Raw genomic sequence first — 16649 nt, forward strand, 5'->3', positions numbered from 1 at the left:
TTGTACTGAATGGGGTTTAATAATACATTTCTTATTTTACCCACTTATTAGTAAACACTATATTCTAAACAAATCCAATGCTGGGGTCTCAATCAAAGGGAGAGAAAGCTAACTCGGTAACATCATGGTCTCTGTATGAAATTACAAGCAAATCTACTTCACTGCACAGGGCCACTGGTTACATGCCCGGAGTCCCATTCTTACCTTCTGGTTCAGCCTTAATTCCCTCCTTTGCAAATCTGTCAATTCAAAGTCCATTCTGACTACAGGTACCACCTCAACTCTTCCTCCTAACTCTTCTCCCTAAGTCCTACAATTCATCTCCTTTGAAAATTTTAATGCTTGAAATTACTCTTCGGTGGAGCTCCTGTCTACCACTCTTGAAAGGGATATTCGTTTCTTAGTCACAAATGCAGTGAAACTGAGTTTTCACAGAGATAATATATCCATTAAAAACTATAATTTCTAAGAATGAACTCAAGTTTAGTCAAAAATTTGGGAGAGTTCAGAGTAACGATTACAGAATTACACACTTGAAATCTATATAATTTTATTAACCAATGTCACCCCAATAAATTTACTAAAAATTTTAATGAAAAAAAGAAAGAAACTATGAATAATAAAAATAATGATGATGAGTAGCACTCTACTGTGTAACCTAGAGGCAGTGCACTTTCTAAGCATTTAAGGAAAAATATCTCAGGGAGGTTTATGAGTGGTAAAATGCATCAATGGACCAATAACACCACCATACTCAAAACTATCACGGTAAAAATGACATTTCCTGCTTGGCTTCTTCACTTCCTGGTCACTTTTTAACTAGGAAAAACAGTAACAGTTTTCATTTTTTGATTTTCAAATAAATATCCGGGAAAGCTGCATATGTGGTAATAGAAGAATCAATGACAAGAAATAGTCATACCCTTTCCTCCAGTCTAGCCAGCTGTTCTTTGTAGAATGCATCTTGCCTCTTTATCACTCGATCTTTCTCTTCCAGCAGCCTTGCCTATAAAAAGAAATGAAGAATATACTATATTAGGAAAAAAGCAACAGCAAAGCAAAAGTCAAGTATAAATTACATTGGAAATAAGTGCACAAAGTAGAAGATTTCTTCAAACTATTAGGTCTCTGCCATAGAAAAACATTAATAGGATGATGATTGCTGTATTTAAATGTAAAGAATGAGTCTGCATGGTTTTTTTCTTTTTCTTTTTACTGTAACAGCTGTGTCCTACTTTGTCCAAATGCATCATAATACAGCAAAGACAGTTTTTATTTAACTTCTCTTTTGTAGAGTAATTTCAAGCATTAATATTTTTACACAATAAAACTTTGATTTTAATCTGGGCATAAGATAGATGATTATTAGCCTTTCTTAAACAATAAAAAAATGCCTATGCGACACTGTATACATAAACTTTGTAATTGTGAACCCTTAAATTACTTAGTGAAACCTGAATATAAATTACGTGTATTGGTCTACTTCCTTTTTTATGAAGCAGCTATCTTTAGAGAGAGGACCAAAAAGTACTATAAATGTTTATGTGAATAATTAAAAATCAATAATAATAAAAATAATGCAGTTAATTAAAAATATTTTTCCCACATCTAAATTTATGGTCTTTTTTACAAAATAAAAACACAATAAGCTATTTTTTATTCTTGAAAATCATGACAAAGATAGTTATTTATGTTTTTCTAGATTAGCAAAATATGCATTTTTTTTTAAACAATTGTTTGTATCTTGATCATTATGTTTAAGTGACCTTTTTCCATATCAATTCCCTATATTACCTCAAGTTAGGAAAGTTTTAAATATATTTTTAGTTCTGTGAATGCTGAATATACACTTGACCAGGAACTTTAAGAAATTATGAAAGGATATATTCTGGCATTCCCATTCTTGGGCCACACACTTTTTTCTTTTTTTTTTCTTTTTTTGGCAAGGTGATCAAGTATCACCTGGCTCAACTCCTATAAAGGTGACTTCCACTCTGTTCAGTTTAAGAGAACCCATTTGCACATTTGTAGATCATTGTTTTGCTACTTACTTTGACTTCAATGTCCTGCAGCATGTTAAAAACAAATAATTATTTAGCAATGTAAGTATGCTGTTTCCAAATGTCAGAAAGAAAGCCAATGCATAATATCTACCTAAATGCAAATCAAAGAAGGCAATAGTGGGAAAAGAGGGCTTTGCTTAACTTGCTTAAATGTGACTAGGCTATTATTTTAAATAGAAGATTTCAGTGAAAAGATCATGCTATGTAAAAGCATATGATTAAAAAAACAAATACAATATTAAGATTTGATAAGTACATTAACATGTAAGTACATAATCTATAGTTCCTTGGTACAACACAATAAAAGCCTGCTATCAGGCAGGAACATAGGAGGAAAAAATAAATGGAAAACTTTACCAAAGTTAAGTGTGAAGAAAATGTGCACGACTACATATATGATCTATAGAGAAAAAAGACCTCTCTAAATTCAACAGACACGCCAAAAAATAAAGCGAATGCAAACAAATGGACTTACTATAAAATTCTCCATAAAATGTAGAAATCATTAAACCAAATAAAAAGCAAATGAGAAAAAGAGGAAAAGATATTCCAACATGTAGATGTAAGAGTTAATGTTACTAATATATACAGCACTTAAAAAATAAGCCCTCTGCCCCACCCACAAATGACATAGACTGGTAAATCACACACAAAAGTACAAAAAATAAACATATGGAAAAAAAAAAATACTAAACCCCAGAGGAAGTCAAAGAATGAAAATTAAAAAAAAAAATGCCATTATTCATCTATCGAACTTACAAAAATGTAAAATAATATTAATAAGGATATAGAAAACTAGAGTTGGTCAGAATGTAAACTGGTATAGCTACTTTTCAAATCAATTTGATAGTCTAATAAGACTTAAAGTATATACATTTATTGATATCTAAACACTATTTTTAGAACTCTTAAGTAATTATAGCAATATTCAGAGACATAGATAACTGGGTTATTTAGAATTGCAAAGAAACAAAAACAAAACCCACTTTAATTATTAAATATAAATAAACTCCAAATATACTAAGTAAAAAACAAAAAACACCACAAACAGAAAAGATAGCTCTCTCTCTCTCTCTCTCTCTCTCTCTCTCTCTCACTCTCTCTCTCTCTCTGTCTCTCTCTCTCTCTCTCTCTCTCTCTCTGTAGGGTAGAGGGGAAAAAGACCAACAAAAACATCAACAAAGGTTATCGCAGTGTGGTTTCCACTTCATGTTGCTTCTTTATATATTCTAAATAACAAATAAACACACTTGGAACTCAGGAGGCAATTTTTTGACATGAGAGAACTATTTTGTTTCTTGATTATGGTGGTGGAAAAATTGTAGAACTAATATTGTAAAGAATGAATTTCACTACATAATGAATACAAATAAAGCATACTAAAATATCTACATATAAATATATGAATATATGTGTGTATGTATCTTTATTACTGTCAACCTGCTTTTCACTTGGCCAATTTTACTTCTAGTCATTTAATCCTAGGAAATACCAAGAAAAGCACACAAGGATTTACTTCTAAGAAAATGCAGCCAGCATTATTTTCAGCAGCAAAACAGTGGGAATGACAGAGGTGTGAGTAAGTAAGATTTGGTCAAACAACAGGATATTGATTATAAATATTTTAGTCCAGCCATAACGATCAAACATTGAAAGCCACTAAAAATAATGTTTTAATAGAATAATTGAATTTTTTTTTACTCAAAATATTATATGGGGTAAAAACAGGTTATAAAATAGCATGTATAGTAAGTTCTTAATTTTGGCTAAGAAACAGGAGTTAGGAGGCAAAAGGGAGGGAGAGAGAGAGTTGAGTGTCTAGTTATATAAACATGGAAAAAATCTAAAGTATGTTATGATGTTAAAGTATGCTATGATGTGGTATGCATAGTGGGATATTTTTCTTATTTGGACTATTTTCCACTTTCCAAATTTTCTATAATGAACAATCATTACTTCTACAATCATAAAACTATTTTAAACATTAATATCACATACATTTATTCCTGACAGATGAAAACATATGAAGCTGAGAGGGTGAGCTCTTAAGTAACCACATTGACAAAGAAAAAAAAAATTGTTGCAATAGTTTGAAGAGTTATTTACAGCATGGAAATTATTTTACCTACTAAGTCCTTAATGCATTAACACTTGATTCTCTCTCCCATTCAATGTATGCATTACCCACCACGGTTCTTAAAACACTCGCACTAAGTGTTTCTTTTGTTCGTGTACAGATGCGCAGTGAGATTATTTTAAAATTCAACACTTCAGTATTATTGGAGCTTACTGAGGGTTACAACAACTAAGAAATTTAATTTTGAGGGGCTGATTGCAACCTAAATAAAGCACACTCATTTACAATTCCAAATGTAATCCCTGAAACTTGAATGCAACACAATATATGATATGCCCACTAAAGAAGAACTACTTCCAAAGATCAGATATGCCCACTAAAGAAGAACTACTTCCAAAGACCTGAAAACACCCAACCACAGTCTAACATCATAAATCTTTCCCTAGATGGCCGGCAGAATCAATAGTCTGAAATCACTGCAGAGAACAACAAAGCAGAGAGACATGGCCACAACACTTTAATGGCACATTGCTTTGAAACAGTTAATGTGATGCTGGGAGCGAAAGTCACACAATATGAATCCTAAAACTTAAATAAGCCTAGAATACATTGACTAAGCTAATAACTGCCAAGGATGGAGAGTCACAGTCAAGCCAAGGAAAAGCAGAGCACCAAGTGCAAGGAGAGAAAACGTCTATGTGCAAGTCTAACAGATACAGAATCACTGGGAGTGAACAAGCAGCATCACAACATCATTTACTGTTCTAGTCGAATCATGTCTTAGGAAAAATGAATACAAAGGTTTCCCCAACTCCTGTGTGCTATTCCTCCCACCTCACAAAATGTGCCCTGATTTAGTTTTCAGATCCTGTAGATTTGGGGTGAAACGACTGAGCGTGAAACCATGGCAGAAAGAGTTTACATGAGTCATGATGGAAAACTACAAAGTTCCATATGCCAGAGAAAAAAATAAAAAATAAAATAAAAAATGAAGTGTACTTTAAGAACATAGACTTGTTGGCAGCTAGATTCATAATGAAGTATGCGTGGATTTCCTTCCTTGAAGACTTGCCTCTTTTCAGAAAGGATTGACAAGTTTGTATACCTATCAACCTCCTCTCTTCATTCACTGTTAGTTTTACATTTTTATTTTAAAATCCACTTATCTTTGCCTGTGCTTTCTTTTTTCAAGAAGCAGATATGCCTCAAAGAGGCAGAGGACGGGTTTTGAAAATGTCCTTGAAAGTGCTTACAACAAGATATAGAAAGGTCAACAGGAAAAAAACAAAACAAAAACTTGGACTACGGATATGGCATATTGTGCTGGTAGAACTTTACCTTCTTCCATACAGTCTGAGGAAAATCTTCACAAACAAAATGTTTTGACATAGTGGCTCAGCTCCCTTAGGCCTGGCTGCTCCTGAGGACTGAGGTATCTCTCCCTCTGGGTCTATGACATTTGGAACCCGGTGACATCACAATCTCTTAGCTCAGAAGTATCGATAGTACTGTTACTTCACTCACCACAAAAGGCGTTAAGATTTTGTGCTATGGAAAAGTTCCTTGAAATGTCAGGGTTCAATTTTAATAGCTCCAGGTAGAAAATAATACAGGAACCAGCTCAATTTTCTATGGCATATTATGAAGCCAGAGATTACTAGGATTGAAAAAAGGCAAGAATTGTAAGTCAATATAAATAGAAAATCCTTGTAACTCATTTCCTGTCATTCTAAATCTTACAACAAATCTCAACACAAATATAATGGACTAGAAAAGATTCAACCTTTCACAATGATATGGATAATCTGTGGTAGACAAAATATCTATCTATCTATCTATCTATCTATCTATCTATCTATCCATCCATCCATCCATCCATCAATCATCTTACAATTCACATAGGCAAACAAGAGCTGGGGAAAGTGCTTTATTCCTTGTCAGAATTACATAGTAGGGACAATATGTAGGAACCTAATAAAATTATATGTTGACATTAAACAGAGAACTGAAATATCCAAGGGGATTGAACCATAAACTTGTAAGGTGATATTACATTTAAAAGCTACAGAACATGATGACTGTGAATATCAATTAGCCGTAACAAAATAATTAAAGTAGCCATGTATTCAATTAGTGACAAACTAGACTTTGTTATAAATGAGAAGTCACTTAGGGTTCACTGAGCCTTTATCAAGTTAACAAACAAAAAAATATACTTGGAACACTGTTTTCCAAATCATTGCAGAAGGTGACCTCAAAAGGTAACTCATCTAGATGAACTTAAATGATACACAACTTATTGTCAGATTTAGCATACTTTTCAACAACAACTTAAGAGGCAGAAGCATAAGCAATGAGGAAACCCCAGCTTTAATGTTAAATCACACTTAAGCCCACTAACACAGTAATGCCAAATACAAGTTGAATACAGACCAGGAGATGAAAAGACAAAGACCATTCTTTCAATAGACTTCTTACTCCTAAATCTAGAGCTCATATCGAAGTCCTCAGGATGTGAGCAAACACATTTGTTTCTATTTTGTTGTGTTCTTCTGTCTTCTCCAAAGGAGCTTCAAGAACCTGGTCGACATGTCAACTTTCTCATACTGGTAACACACTGAGCATGCCCTCTGCCACTTCTGAGCACACCTAGATAGCAACTTCGTGATGTTTTGCTTTAAACAGTCCAGTGGTTCTCACATAATATTTGTGCAGATCATGCTACTTGACAAAAACAGCGAAATTCAGCAGGTAAAATATTTTATAAGTTTTCTTGCATAGCTTTAGAAAGGAGACTTTTAAACCAAACAATTGTTCTCCCGTTTTCCGGTTTAATTCAGAAGTTATTAGCACAATAACTAGAAACCACTTGATGAGGACTCAGGAGACCGGAGGCCCATTCTTGCTCAGCTAAGTCACCGTGTGACCATGCACTGACCCACTGCGCCCCCATCCATGTTCCGCAAGTCCTCTCGAAGACTACTTCCTGAACGTAGCATTTGCAGTCCTGCCCCGCTGCCTCTCCTATGGCAGCACCTGATACAACTTTCCAGCATCTGTTTTGGAATTTAGTTGTTACTCACTGGAACCCTTCTCCACTGTAAATTCCTATCTGTCTGTATCTTTGGCATGACACAGGTCTGTGCCTTCTACATAGGAAGCACTCAGGACAGGGCAGCTGAAACGAAAAAAAAAAAAAGAAAAAAAAAAAGCACTGAAGGGAAAAGTTTGTAGTCACAGTTTCTGGGAAACAAAACCATCATAGCCCCTGTGATCTACTTCACACCCGATAGCATTCGCAGCGTGGGGCAAGGCATCTGTGCTATAATACTTCGTGGCTCTTTGGTGAAGCTCTGAGCCAGGCGCTGCCAGCATGTTACTCAGGAACCCACAATCCACAAGCATCAGCAAGTATTCTTGCTTGGAATCTCAAAATGGGAAGCCCCAAAAGTAGAGGTGGCTTGATCAACAACGATGCTTAGGAACAGTGGCTGTTGGAAATGAGACTTCCACAGTGAAAATGGTTCATTAACTAGCATACGTGTTAGGTATAGGCTCTTATTAGTAAAATGAAAACTATAAAAATGACATAAGGATTAGGCAACATATTACAAAGAGACCCCCACGTCTGCTGGTGACAGGCTATGGAATGTGAGAGGCTGTGAGAACAATGCCTGTAGCTTTAGCTTGAGGAACAGACCTCAGCCAACCCCTCACCAGTCCCGCAGTCAGCCACTGATTTGAGACAGACGGTCCCACCTTCGGCACCACTGGTGTTTGGACCAGATGATTCTCATTGTGAAGAGCTGTCCTGTGCACTGTAGGATGCTTAGTAGCATACCTGGCCTCTCTGACACCAGGACCACCCCCCACTAAGAGCTGTGACAACTAAAAGTGTTTCCAGACTTTGCCAACTGGCCTCCCGGAAGCCAAACTACCCCCTTGGAGAACCACTGCTTACAAGCTTGCTAGCTGAGGCCAACTATCAACAGCCTCACCTGCTCGGTGACATTTCTGCAAAGAAAGCACTGAAGGAACAGAGAACTTCACTGAGTTTTACAGAAGGGGCTGTGTGAGTCATCTTGGACCTGGTTGCCAATACACCTTTGCTCAGTAACACCTTTGCTCTGTATGGTGGAATTGGGCTGGAAAGGTGCAAGCATTATCACTTGGTTATATAGTAGCGGTAGGGCTGTGCTGTGAAGGCAAAATGAATAAAAGCAACAAGAGTTGCTCAGATGCATGTAAAGTAGTGAATCATATCCTAATGGTTGAAGAAACTGGAGTGTTAATTCTTTCTTTCTTTCTTTCTTTTTTTTTTTTTTTTTTTTTTTTTTTACCTAAGTAGTAAACGCATAAAACAGCTCTATCTGCCCTCTGGCTACCTGTAAGAATAGACCCATGTCCATTGAACATACACGATTCCAAATCTATGCATCTGGCGTTCAGTTCAGGCAGAACTGCTATCAATTTAACATTTCTCCTGCTTGGATAGGGACAATAAGAACCTGTTAAAAATGTATATATCTTTCCTGAAAACAGGCAGATTGTGATTCCATTATAATTTGTGTTCCCTTTTCCAAAGCAACATGATTTTTCAACATGAAATTTCACCATGAAAGGTGCTGAAATGTGTCACCTCATCAGTCCAGTGTCACATGTCCTATGCTTCTCTCGGATCATCCATGAAAAAAATCAAAAAACAAAAAAACGCCCTTCGTGATACCCAGCACATAAACATTAAATAAATGCTGAATCAAATGTGAACCGAACTGTTAGGGTTTCAGAGTTCTCAAATGAGCAGCTTTATCTTCTGTAATGACATGAGCTTTAGTTACCACACGTTTATGAAAGACACAGTAATTGTAAACATGGATCAAGTCTAGGAGAAAAGGCCAGTTGAATCAAATGCAGCAATTAAAGAAAGTTCTAGAAGACCGAGTTCTGTAAATAAATAAGGACTCTATCAGATACAGATAAGAATTATAATTGCAAGAGGAAAGAGCAGTAAAAAGAGTCATTTATGTAATAAAAGGCCTGTGATTGCGATGCCCTAACGACCAACCAGTCACCAGGAGTGCATAGAGCACCTCTCTGGGCCGGGACTTGAGGCTTAGTGGGGCTCACGTGGGGCTGGCAGGGCTCGTGCGGGCTGATGGGGCTCACACGATGGAGGCAGGACCCCTGACTCACAGGGCTGGCCTGGGGTCCCAGGGGTCACACAGGGCGGGTTTGGGGTCCTGCCGGCACAGCAGGTCTGGGTCTCTCGCAATTTCGCATGCTGGGCCTCTAGTATTTAATAAAACTACCATGTGTTTACATGGACTTAGGGCAGGGAGAGGCTTTTATCATCAAATTCAGCTGCAAAATGAATTGGGTGTTGCCATCACATGTAAAAGCAGAATGTTCTCAACCCTAAACCACAGCTGATATGGATCAGGGTGGGAAGGAGCACTCAGTATTTGAGATTATGTAACTTAAGGTACAATTACACTAAAATTTCTCTTCTTATTTCATATTGTGGAGAATAATGCTTCCATTTCCAAGCATGTATATGTAATCTGTTTTACAATGGAGATTAAAAAGCACAGAGGCACTTTAACATAGAGATGCTAGTTAAACTGCACTATCTGTTGAAGATATTTGTATCACTGGTCTGACAAATAAATTGAACAACAACACGGAGACAATTACTGCACCACTTCTGAATGTCTTTGTATTAGCTTGTATTTGTCCAATTTAAATTTAGATTTAATGTTCACACTACTGGGACCAATTGGCCAGTCAATCTCTTCTCTTGCAATCTATTCCACATTTAGAGCTAGGGGAAAGAAAAAAAAAATCGAGAGATCACCCAGTTCATTTTATAGGAGGCTCCAGGTTCCCTGTTGACTTAGGGAATTCTTTAAGGTCAGGAAGACAGTGAACTCCTGATGGCAATGTACTTCCCATTGCTCTCTGACCTTGCTTCTTTTCACATCGGCTTGACTTTAAGGAAAGAAATGTAAAAATTATCACTCAAACATTTGTAGCTATTTTCAACACTACTTAACATAAAGAGGTTTTTAAAGAGTTCCTGTAACAATTCATGCAGAATATTCTAAAAATGTCTCCAGAGCCAACTAGGCACCATGTCGGTTTAGGTCCTCTGGGATGCAGATGCTGAGATTGAATCAGAATAACAAGAGATATATTAGGGATATAGGGAGACGGAGTGGGAGCAGAGCGCCTCACACTATGCTGTAGGTCTGGTACCTATGAGACACCCGGGCAGCTCAGAGAAAACCTTGGCCAGGCTGGTGGAGAACCCTAGGCTAAGACTGCCGGTTGGAGAGATTCTGGGGGAAGCAGAATGGCCCAAAGACTGTCAGCATGGAGAGAGCATGGCTGGGAGTGAACACAGACCCAAAGTTGAAGCAGCTGATGGCACCTTTCACAGCAAGTTCTCTCTCAGAGACAGGGCCCAAGGCATAAGCCCATGGCTCCACATACTCTGATTTGCTAATTAACCCAAAACAAATGATGATGACAATGAACTTTAAGCAGGTCTTAAACTTCAGCTTCCAGTTTAATCAGAAATTAAACCAGCAAACCAAAAATGGGGGTATATCTGTTTGTATACCTCAATTCTTGATAGAATTGCTTCACTTATGTAGGCTGGGCTGAGTAAGTCCTATTGGACCTATGAAATACAATGAGTCAGAAATCCTTTGTAGCAAAAAAAAAAAAAAAAAAAAAAAAAAAAGTAAAAAAAGGAACAGAAAAGTCATCAGACAATTGAAGCTAGAATTCTAGTTTGGCTGCAAAATCATGAAATTGGGCAAGCCACTTCCCTTTTGGGGATGTTTTCTTCTTTGTAAGTTTAAGGAGATGGACTAAATAATACCTAAGTTCACACAAATATTCACATTACACATTCCATTTCTTCTATCACTCCATTCAGAATTGACTTTATCGCTAGGCCAGAGGAAATTCAGTAAATGCACCTGTTCTGCTGCCAAATTGCTACAATGCTACAAGCACACATTACACAGCACTTGGAAATACCCAGACTAGGTGACACCTGGGTGCCAGGGACAGACGTTCATGGCAGCAGGGACGCTCTCTCTCTGCCTGACTTGGCACCAGCGGTGGGCTTACGAGGACCTGAGGATCCATCGGGCTTAGCTTCTTCTGTTGCTTAGCAATATTCACTGGGCTGTTTCCTGAACCTCACACCACCTGGCAGATTCAGAGGTAAGACTGAGGGTGAAAGGGGTCATTTCTAAAACAAGTTCAACTCACTGCTGCTCACCAAATCCCAGTGGCTCTCATTTTCTGCCCAAAATGACTAAGTTCAGAAAATAATTGGGCATCCTCATCCCATCTGTGGTGCTTTAGCGAGGAGAGTTATGTGCAATTGCATCATATGCACATAAAGTTTCTTCAAACCCAGCTACTGGGGTTCAAGTGGGGAGAGAGAAAAATGCAAGTAGAGTGCAGGATTTCACCTGCTTCCCGAGGAAGCCTGGGATGGCTCAGTCAGATTCACATCCCACAGGTCCTCCTTGTCGGGGGGGAGTCTCACTCACCTCTTCCCAGTGAGTGGAATTCTATTGGTTCAAGATAGTTTTCATTCACGAATCCTCAAAAGAAAACCAACATCTCCTCTAGTGCTTGATTAAAGAAACCAAGAAACCAATAACAGAACTCCCAGTGCTGAACTCTTAAGAATAAAATTGAACAAAAGAAATCTTTGTCTCAAATAGTCATCTTATTTTTTCCAGCTTTATTGAGGTATAACTGACAAAATAAATTCACGTAATTTAAAACTAAATCCTTAAGTAAGCTATGACTCCACTGTTCCAAGAAAAATTAAATTTAGAAAACTGTTAGGATAATAACAATTATATTTTTAAATCATTCTCAACAATGGCTACTGGTAAGGAAGATTTGAAGAAGTACCTGGCCCTTTACAACATCCCATTCTCCCCCAAACCTGATTTAAAAAATCTTTAGCCTCTGTATAAAGCCTCCAGGTTACCTGACCAAAGAAAAAATATTAAGAGATGAAGCTGTGAGATTAAACAGAAGCCTGGACAAATCAATAAAGTCTCAGAAAGGAGGAATGGAAAGAGGAAAATGCACCCAAACCATGAATCATCAACTGGAAAGCAACAGAGCCCATAGATAGGCTGTACATAAGCCACTTCAGGTTCTGGGCCAAGATGGCTGAGAAGGGATGAGAAGATACCTCCCTGGAAGGGCCAGGCTAGCTGAGACATACAATAGCTTTGTTCTCATCACTATTTGTACACAGGCGTGGAAGGACCACAATGAAGTAGACGACTCCCAAATCTCAAACACTGGGGAGTACCTTTCACCAGAACTTTGCTACTAAGAAACTCAAAAATGGATGTAATAAAAATATTAATTTACAATTTTTAACATACTTATTCACTTTTAGAGAGCTGAAATTACATAACCACACGAGAAAGCCTCACCACATAGCAATATAAAGTAGTACAGTTTTGCAATCACCTCTTTTGTTTTCATTATTTTTTACACTTAAAAAACAACAGCCAACAGTTGCAGACGAGAGACTTGCCTAAAATCTACAGCTGAAGTGCCGTCTCGTGAACGCAGTGCTTCTCCCCAAGTAGATCCTTCTCTATGTTTGGACCCAAGAGCAAAGAGCAACTTCATGACTTTGCTTTGGTTTTGCCTGCTGGGCAGAGTTTTATTAATTGTTTGATGTGATATCCTGTGTGTTTTATGGTTATGATTATCATTTTAATTATATAGTATCTTTTAGGCTTAAAAATCTTCCTCCTGTAAGTATGACTTCCATTCATCCACCATTTAATCAGGTGCTAGAATGCTCCCAGCAACTGTTCAGCCTGAGGGGCTAAGTGATCGAATTCCAGTCCAGAGGAAAGTGACCCCCACCCTCAAGCTTCTTAAACCAAGTGCAAGTATACTGCATGCAAAGTGATGTTCTTAATGACAAACCATTAATGACATTTGATGCCATATTTATAGGCTATCAAAAATACTCAGAAAATGGAAAAGAACCTTATACATTTGAAGGAGGCATATTAGAATACCTTAGAATCCAAGGTACTCAGATATTAAGTATCTAATCATGAAATAATTCTACTCTCATAAGATCAGAAAGCTAGTTAGTCGTGAACTAAGAATAGAATACAGGTTTCCTTGACTCATATTTCACGTTGGCATACTATACAGTATCTCAAATATTCTTAAAAACCTGTCTGTAAGAAGCAAAGAAGTCCAAAACCAAAAATTATTATTATTCCAACATCATATCACTAACTTGAACCCCCCTCCCCAATCCCCCACCAAACACAGGAGCATAAACATGCATTTGCATGGCTGATGGGTGACCATCTACAGAGCTTCTGAGATGTGATTCCTTTCTAAACATGTTTCTTATCTGACATGAGTACTGCAGAAGTGGACAAAGATATTACAGACCACAAATCAAAACAGCTGCAGGAAAACAAATTCACTGAAAGTAATAGATATATATGTTAAGCATAAATGCCCAGATGTGAAACTCAATTATGTCTGGTAAAAGAAATATTTTGCTCAAAGTCATGGCTTGATCCTTTAAAAATTCACGATATTATCCAGCTATTTTCTAATACGCTGAATGTTTTGTGATGCTTGCCATTTGTCACCTTGCACAGAGTATTTCAGGCTACAGTAAAGAATTAGAGCTTTTTCTAACTGAACTAAAAAGACAGCCTGTTTGCTTTGAGAAATGGCTACCACCTGCTATTAATCTGCAACTGAAAACAAGTAGTGCAGTGACATTTAGCAAGTTAACACCCCTCTACCTCTTTCCTGAGAGAAGAGTCTAAGTGTCATTTTGTAGTATTCTGAAAAATTTTTTAAATTTCTAAGAAAAAGGTTTATGTCTTAGTAATAATAAACTGAAAGTGACTCGTGAGATTACTAACACCAGACACAATGCCCCGGCAGCGTGACAAGCCTGGTTTAAGCGCAGAAGGAAATCCCTCCCAAGTCCCCCATCTTTTTCCTTTATTCTCTTCGTCTGATGTCAGACAAATGCAAGCAGTAATGATGGCATGATCAAGGAAGAGCTGAAAACTGGCTGAATATTTGTAAAGAGGCTGCTTAGCTGATCTTTGTAAAAAGCTATATTTTGTCCTTCTGAGCTTCCTGTCACTGAGGTGGCCTGCATCCTTGAGATGCAACATAAAACTATGCAATATTATATTTACTGATCTATTCTCCCAATAGTTCCTGGAACACTTTGGAGAACTTTTCCAATTTGGTTAGAAGAATGACCTGGCCACCAACTTAGCTCTAACTAAGCACTAACCATGATGTAAACAAACCACACAAGGCATGACAGCCCAAAAGGACTCTGGGGCTTTCGGAATGTATTTCCTGTCCAGAAGAAATAAGCCAATCCCTATATACATGCTCACACATGTAAAGGTAAATGCTAAAATAATAATCTGAAGAACAAAATAAACTTAATGTATCTATGTTTTTATCCAACAAGCACACAGGGAAACTTATCTTATGAAGAGCTTCTGACCTGTGCTATTCATGGTAAAATATATCATAATCAATAATAGCCCACTGTACCTCATACACTGACAATAAACCTCAGTCCTAAAGCTCCAGTTTACAGAGAGAGCTACACAATGAGCAGCAATCCATTCCTGCTTACAAATGCTATTTTTTCCAGAAATTACAAACGGGGGTGGAGGATGGTGCACACGACGTATAAACAAACAAGCATCATAAAAGATAATGTATAAGGACAGTGATTTGCAGCTGGACTGGAACTTGAAGGCAGGATGAGCAGGATTTGGATGAGACAAAGGCCACTGTACGAAAAGGCACAATAAACAGAGGTACAGAGGAGAGCAGACAGGAGACCTGGGCAAGGGTCCAGTTGAAGAGGGAATTTCAGGAAGAGGGCCGGAAGGAATGGAGCTAGGCTGCAAGAGGACTTGGCTGTCTGAGGTCTGGACTTTATCCTGTTGGGGGACGGAGGGGCACTCTAAAGGTTTGTGAGGGCGAGGAAAACAGTACTTCAGTGACAGGATTAGTCTCAGGGTATAGGATGGATTAGATAGAGGGGAGAGTGCCAGCAGGGAAACCATTAAGGGAACTGTTGAAAGGATCCAGGTGAGAGGTAATCCCGGCCCACAGGTGCTGAATGGCAGTTACGTTCCCGGGAGCATCTTCTAAAGATCATTTAAAGTCAATGCATGAATTCTAGCCAGAGGACAGTGAAGCACAAGCTGAAACACAGGGGAGATGTGCAAGAATGGGCACGATGCATACCATTAGACATGGCATGGAAAAGTTCCAAACAGAAATACCACTGAAAACGTGGAATCTGGAGATAGGCCACTGATGCATTTAAGATGTCAAACACTCTATTCTAAGATAAAATTACTTAATGAAGAAAACATATTTAATGGGAGAGGAGGGAATTTGGGATAAGGCATAAGGTATTAGCAATTGTTTTTTAAATTGAGGCATAACTGACATACACCATTATATTAGTTTCAGGTATACCATATAATGATTCATTATCTGTATATACTATAAAATGATCACCACAATAAATCTAGCTAACTTCTTGTCACCATAGTTTTAAATTCTTTGTATTGTGATGAGAACTTTTAAGTTCTACTCTCTTAGCAACTTTCTAATACTATAGTCACCATAGAAATTATTTTCTTTAACCTGTTGTTTAAGAAAAGTATGTGAAAATCTGCTGTTTAAGAGAAGTATGATGCCATAAGGAAAACATAACTGGAGTTTCCCAATGCCCAGCTCGACACAAGTACCAATGTTCACAGGTTTTATAGCCTAATGCTAAATTTTAAGTCCTTTATCCTATTTTTAAAAAAACAACAACAGACTACTACATAAATTCTTCAACCTTAGAAAAATCATGGTGATTCTAGATACAAACGTTAAAACAATCTAATTTTAATATTTGCTCTGATATTTCACTGAGATGCTGTTTATAGTAAACACGAGTCAAGGTAACCTGTATTGTCTTGGGATTAAACTAGCTTTCTAATTTTAAAAGCATCCTTTAACATCTAAGAGCTTTGGTTTTCAAGGTGTGATGGAAAAAGTAAAAATCTAGACTCTCCTCCAATGATAAGACCAACCTTTTCAATAGATATCTAAGCTGTTCCAAGAAGTAGGTTAGAAGCATAAGCCACCTCCCTGAGTGCTGGGTTCAGGCCACACACACCCAGGCTGAACATGTTGGTGGTATTAATGACAGCAGGATCTGCAGGGGGAAACCCCAGTGGGCTAAGGCCAAGTGGCCACAGCACAGGGAAGGGGAGAAAGTCTTTAAAGATAGCCTGAAAGATCATTAAGAATAATGCGACATCACTGTGACCCACGTGGAAGCAACTACAAAGTGAGATCACACTGGTGAGCAGCCATCTAGGCCAAATGGGTGCTTTTGAACAAAGTACTTCTAAGGTTATTTG

General features: G+C 37.7%; 1 protein-coding gene across 2 annotated transcripts in view; it reads right to left on the bottom strand.

Annotated features, from left to right (window-relative positions):
- Window positions 1–16649, bottom strand: part of CHCHD3 (coiled-coil-helix-coiled-coil-helix domain containing 3) — a 253270-nt gene that overhangs the window by 82795 nt on the left and 153826 nt on the right. Inside the window, exons 7-8 of one of the 2 annotated variants that reach the window (XM_045576846.1) lie at window positions 2052–2066; window positions 923–1006 (exon numbers count right to left, since the gene is read on the bottom strand). In XM_045576846.1, coding sequence (XP_045432802.1) covers window positions 923–1006; window positions 2052–2066 — 99 coding nt within the window. Of the gene's footprint in view, window positions 1–922; window positions 1007–2051; window positions 2067–8945; window positions 8954–16649 lie in introns of both variants that reach the window. The other variant, XM_045576849.1, reaches the window with a different exon arrangement.

The sequence above is a fragment of the Pipistrellus kuhlii genome, unplaced genomic scaffold (assembly GCF_014108245.1).
Source record: "Pipistrellus kuhlii isolate mPipKuh1 unplaced genomic scaffold, mPipKuh1.p scaffold_m20_p_10, whole genome shotgun sequence".
NCBI classification, from domain to species: domain Eukaryota; kingdom Metazoa; phylum Chordata; class Mammalia; order Chiroptera; family Vespertilionidae; genus Pipistrellus; species Pipistrellus kuhlii.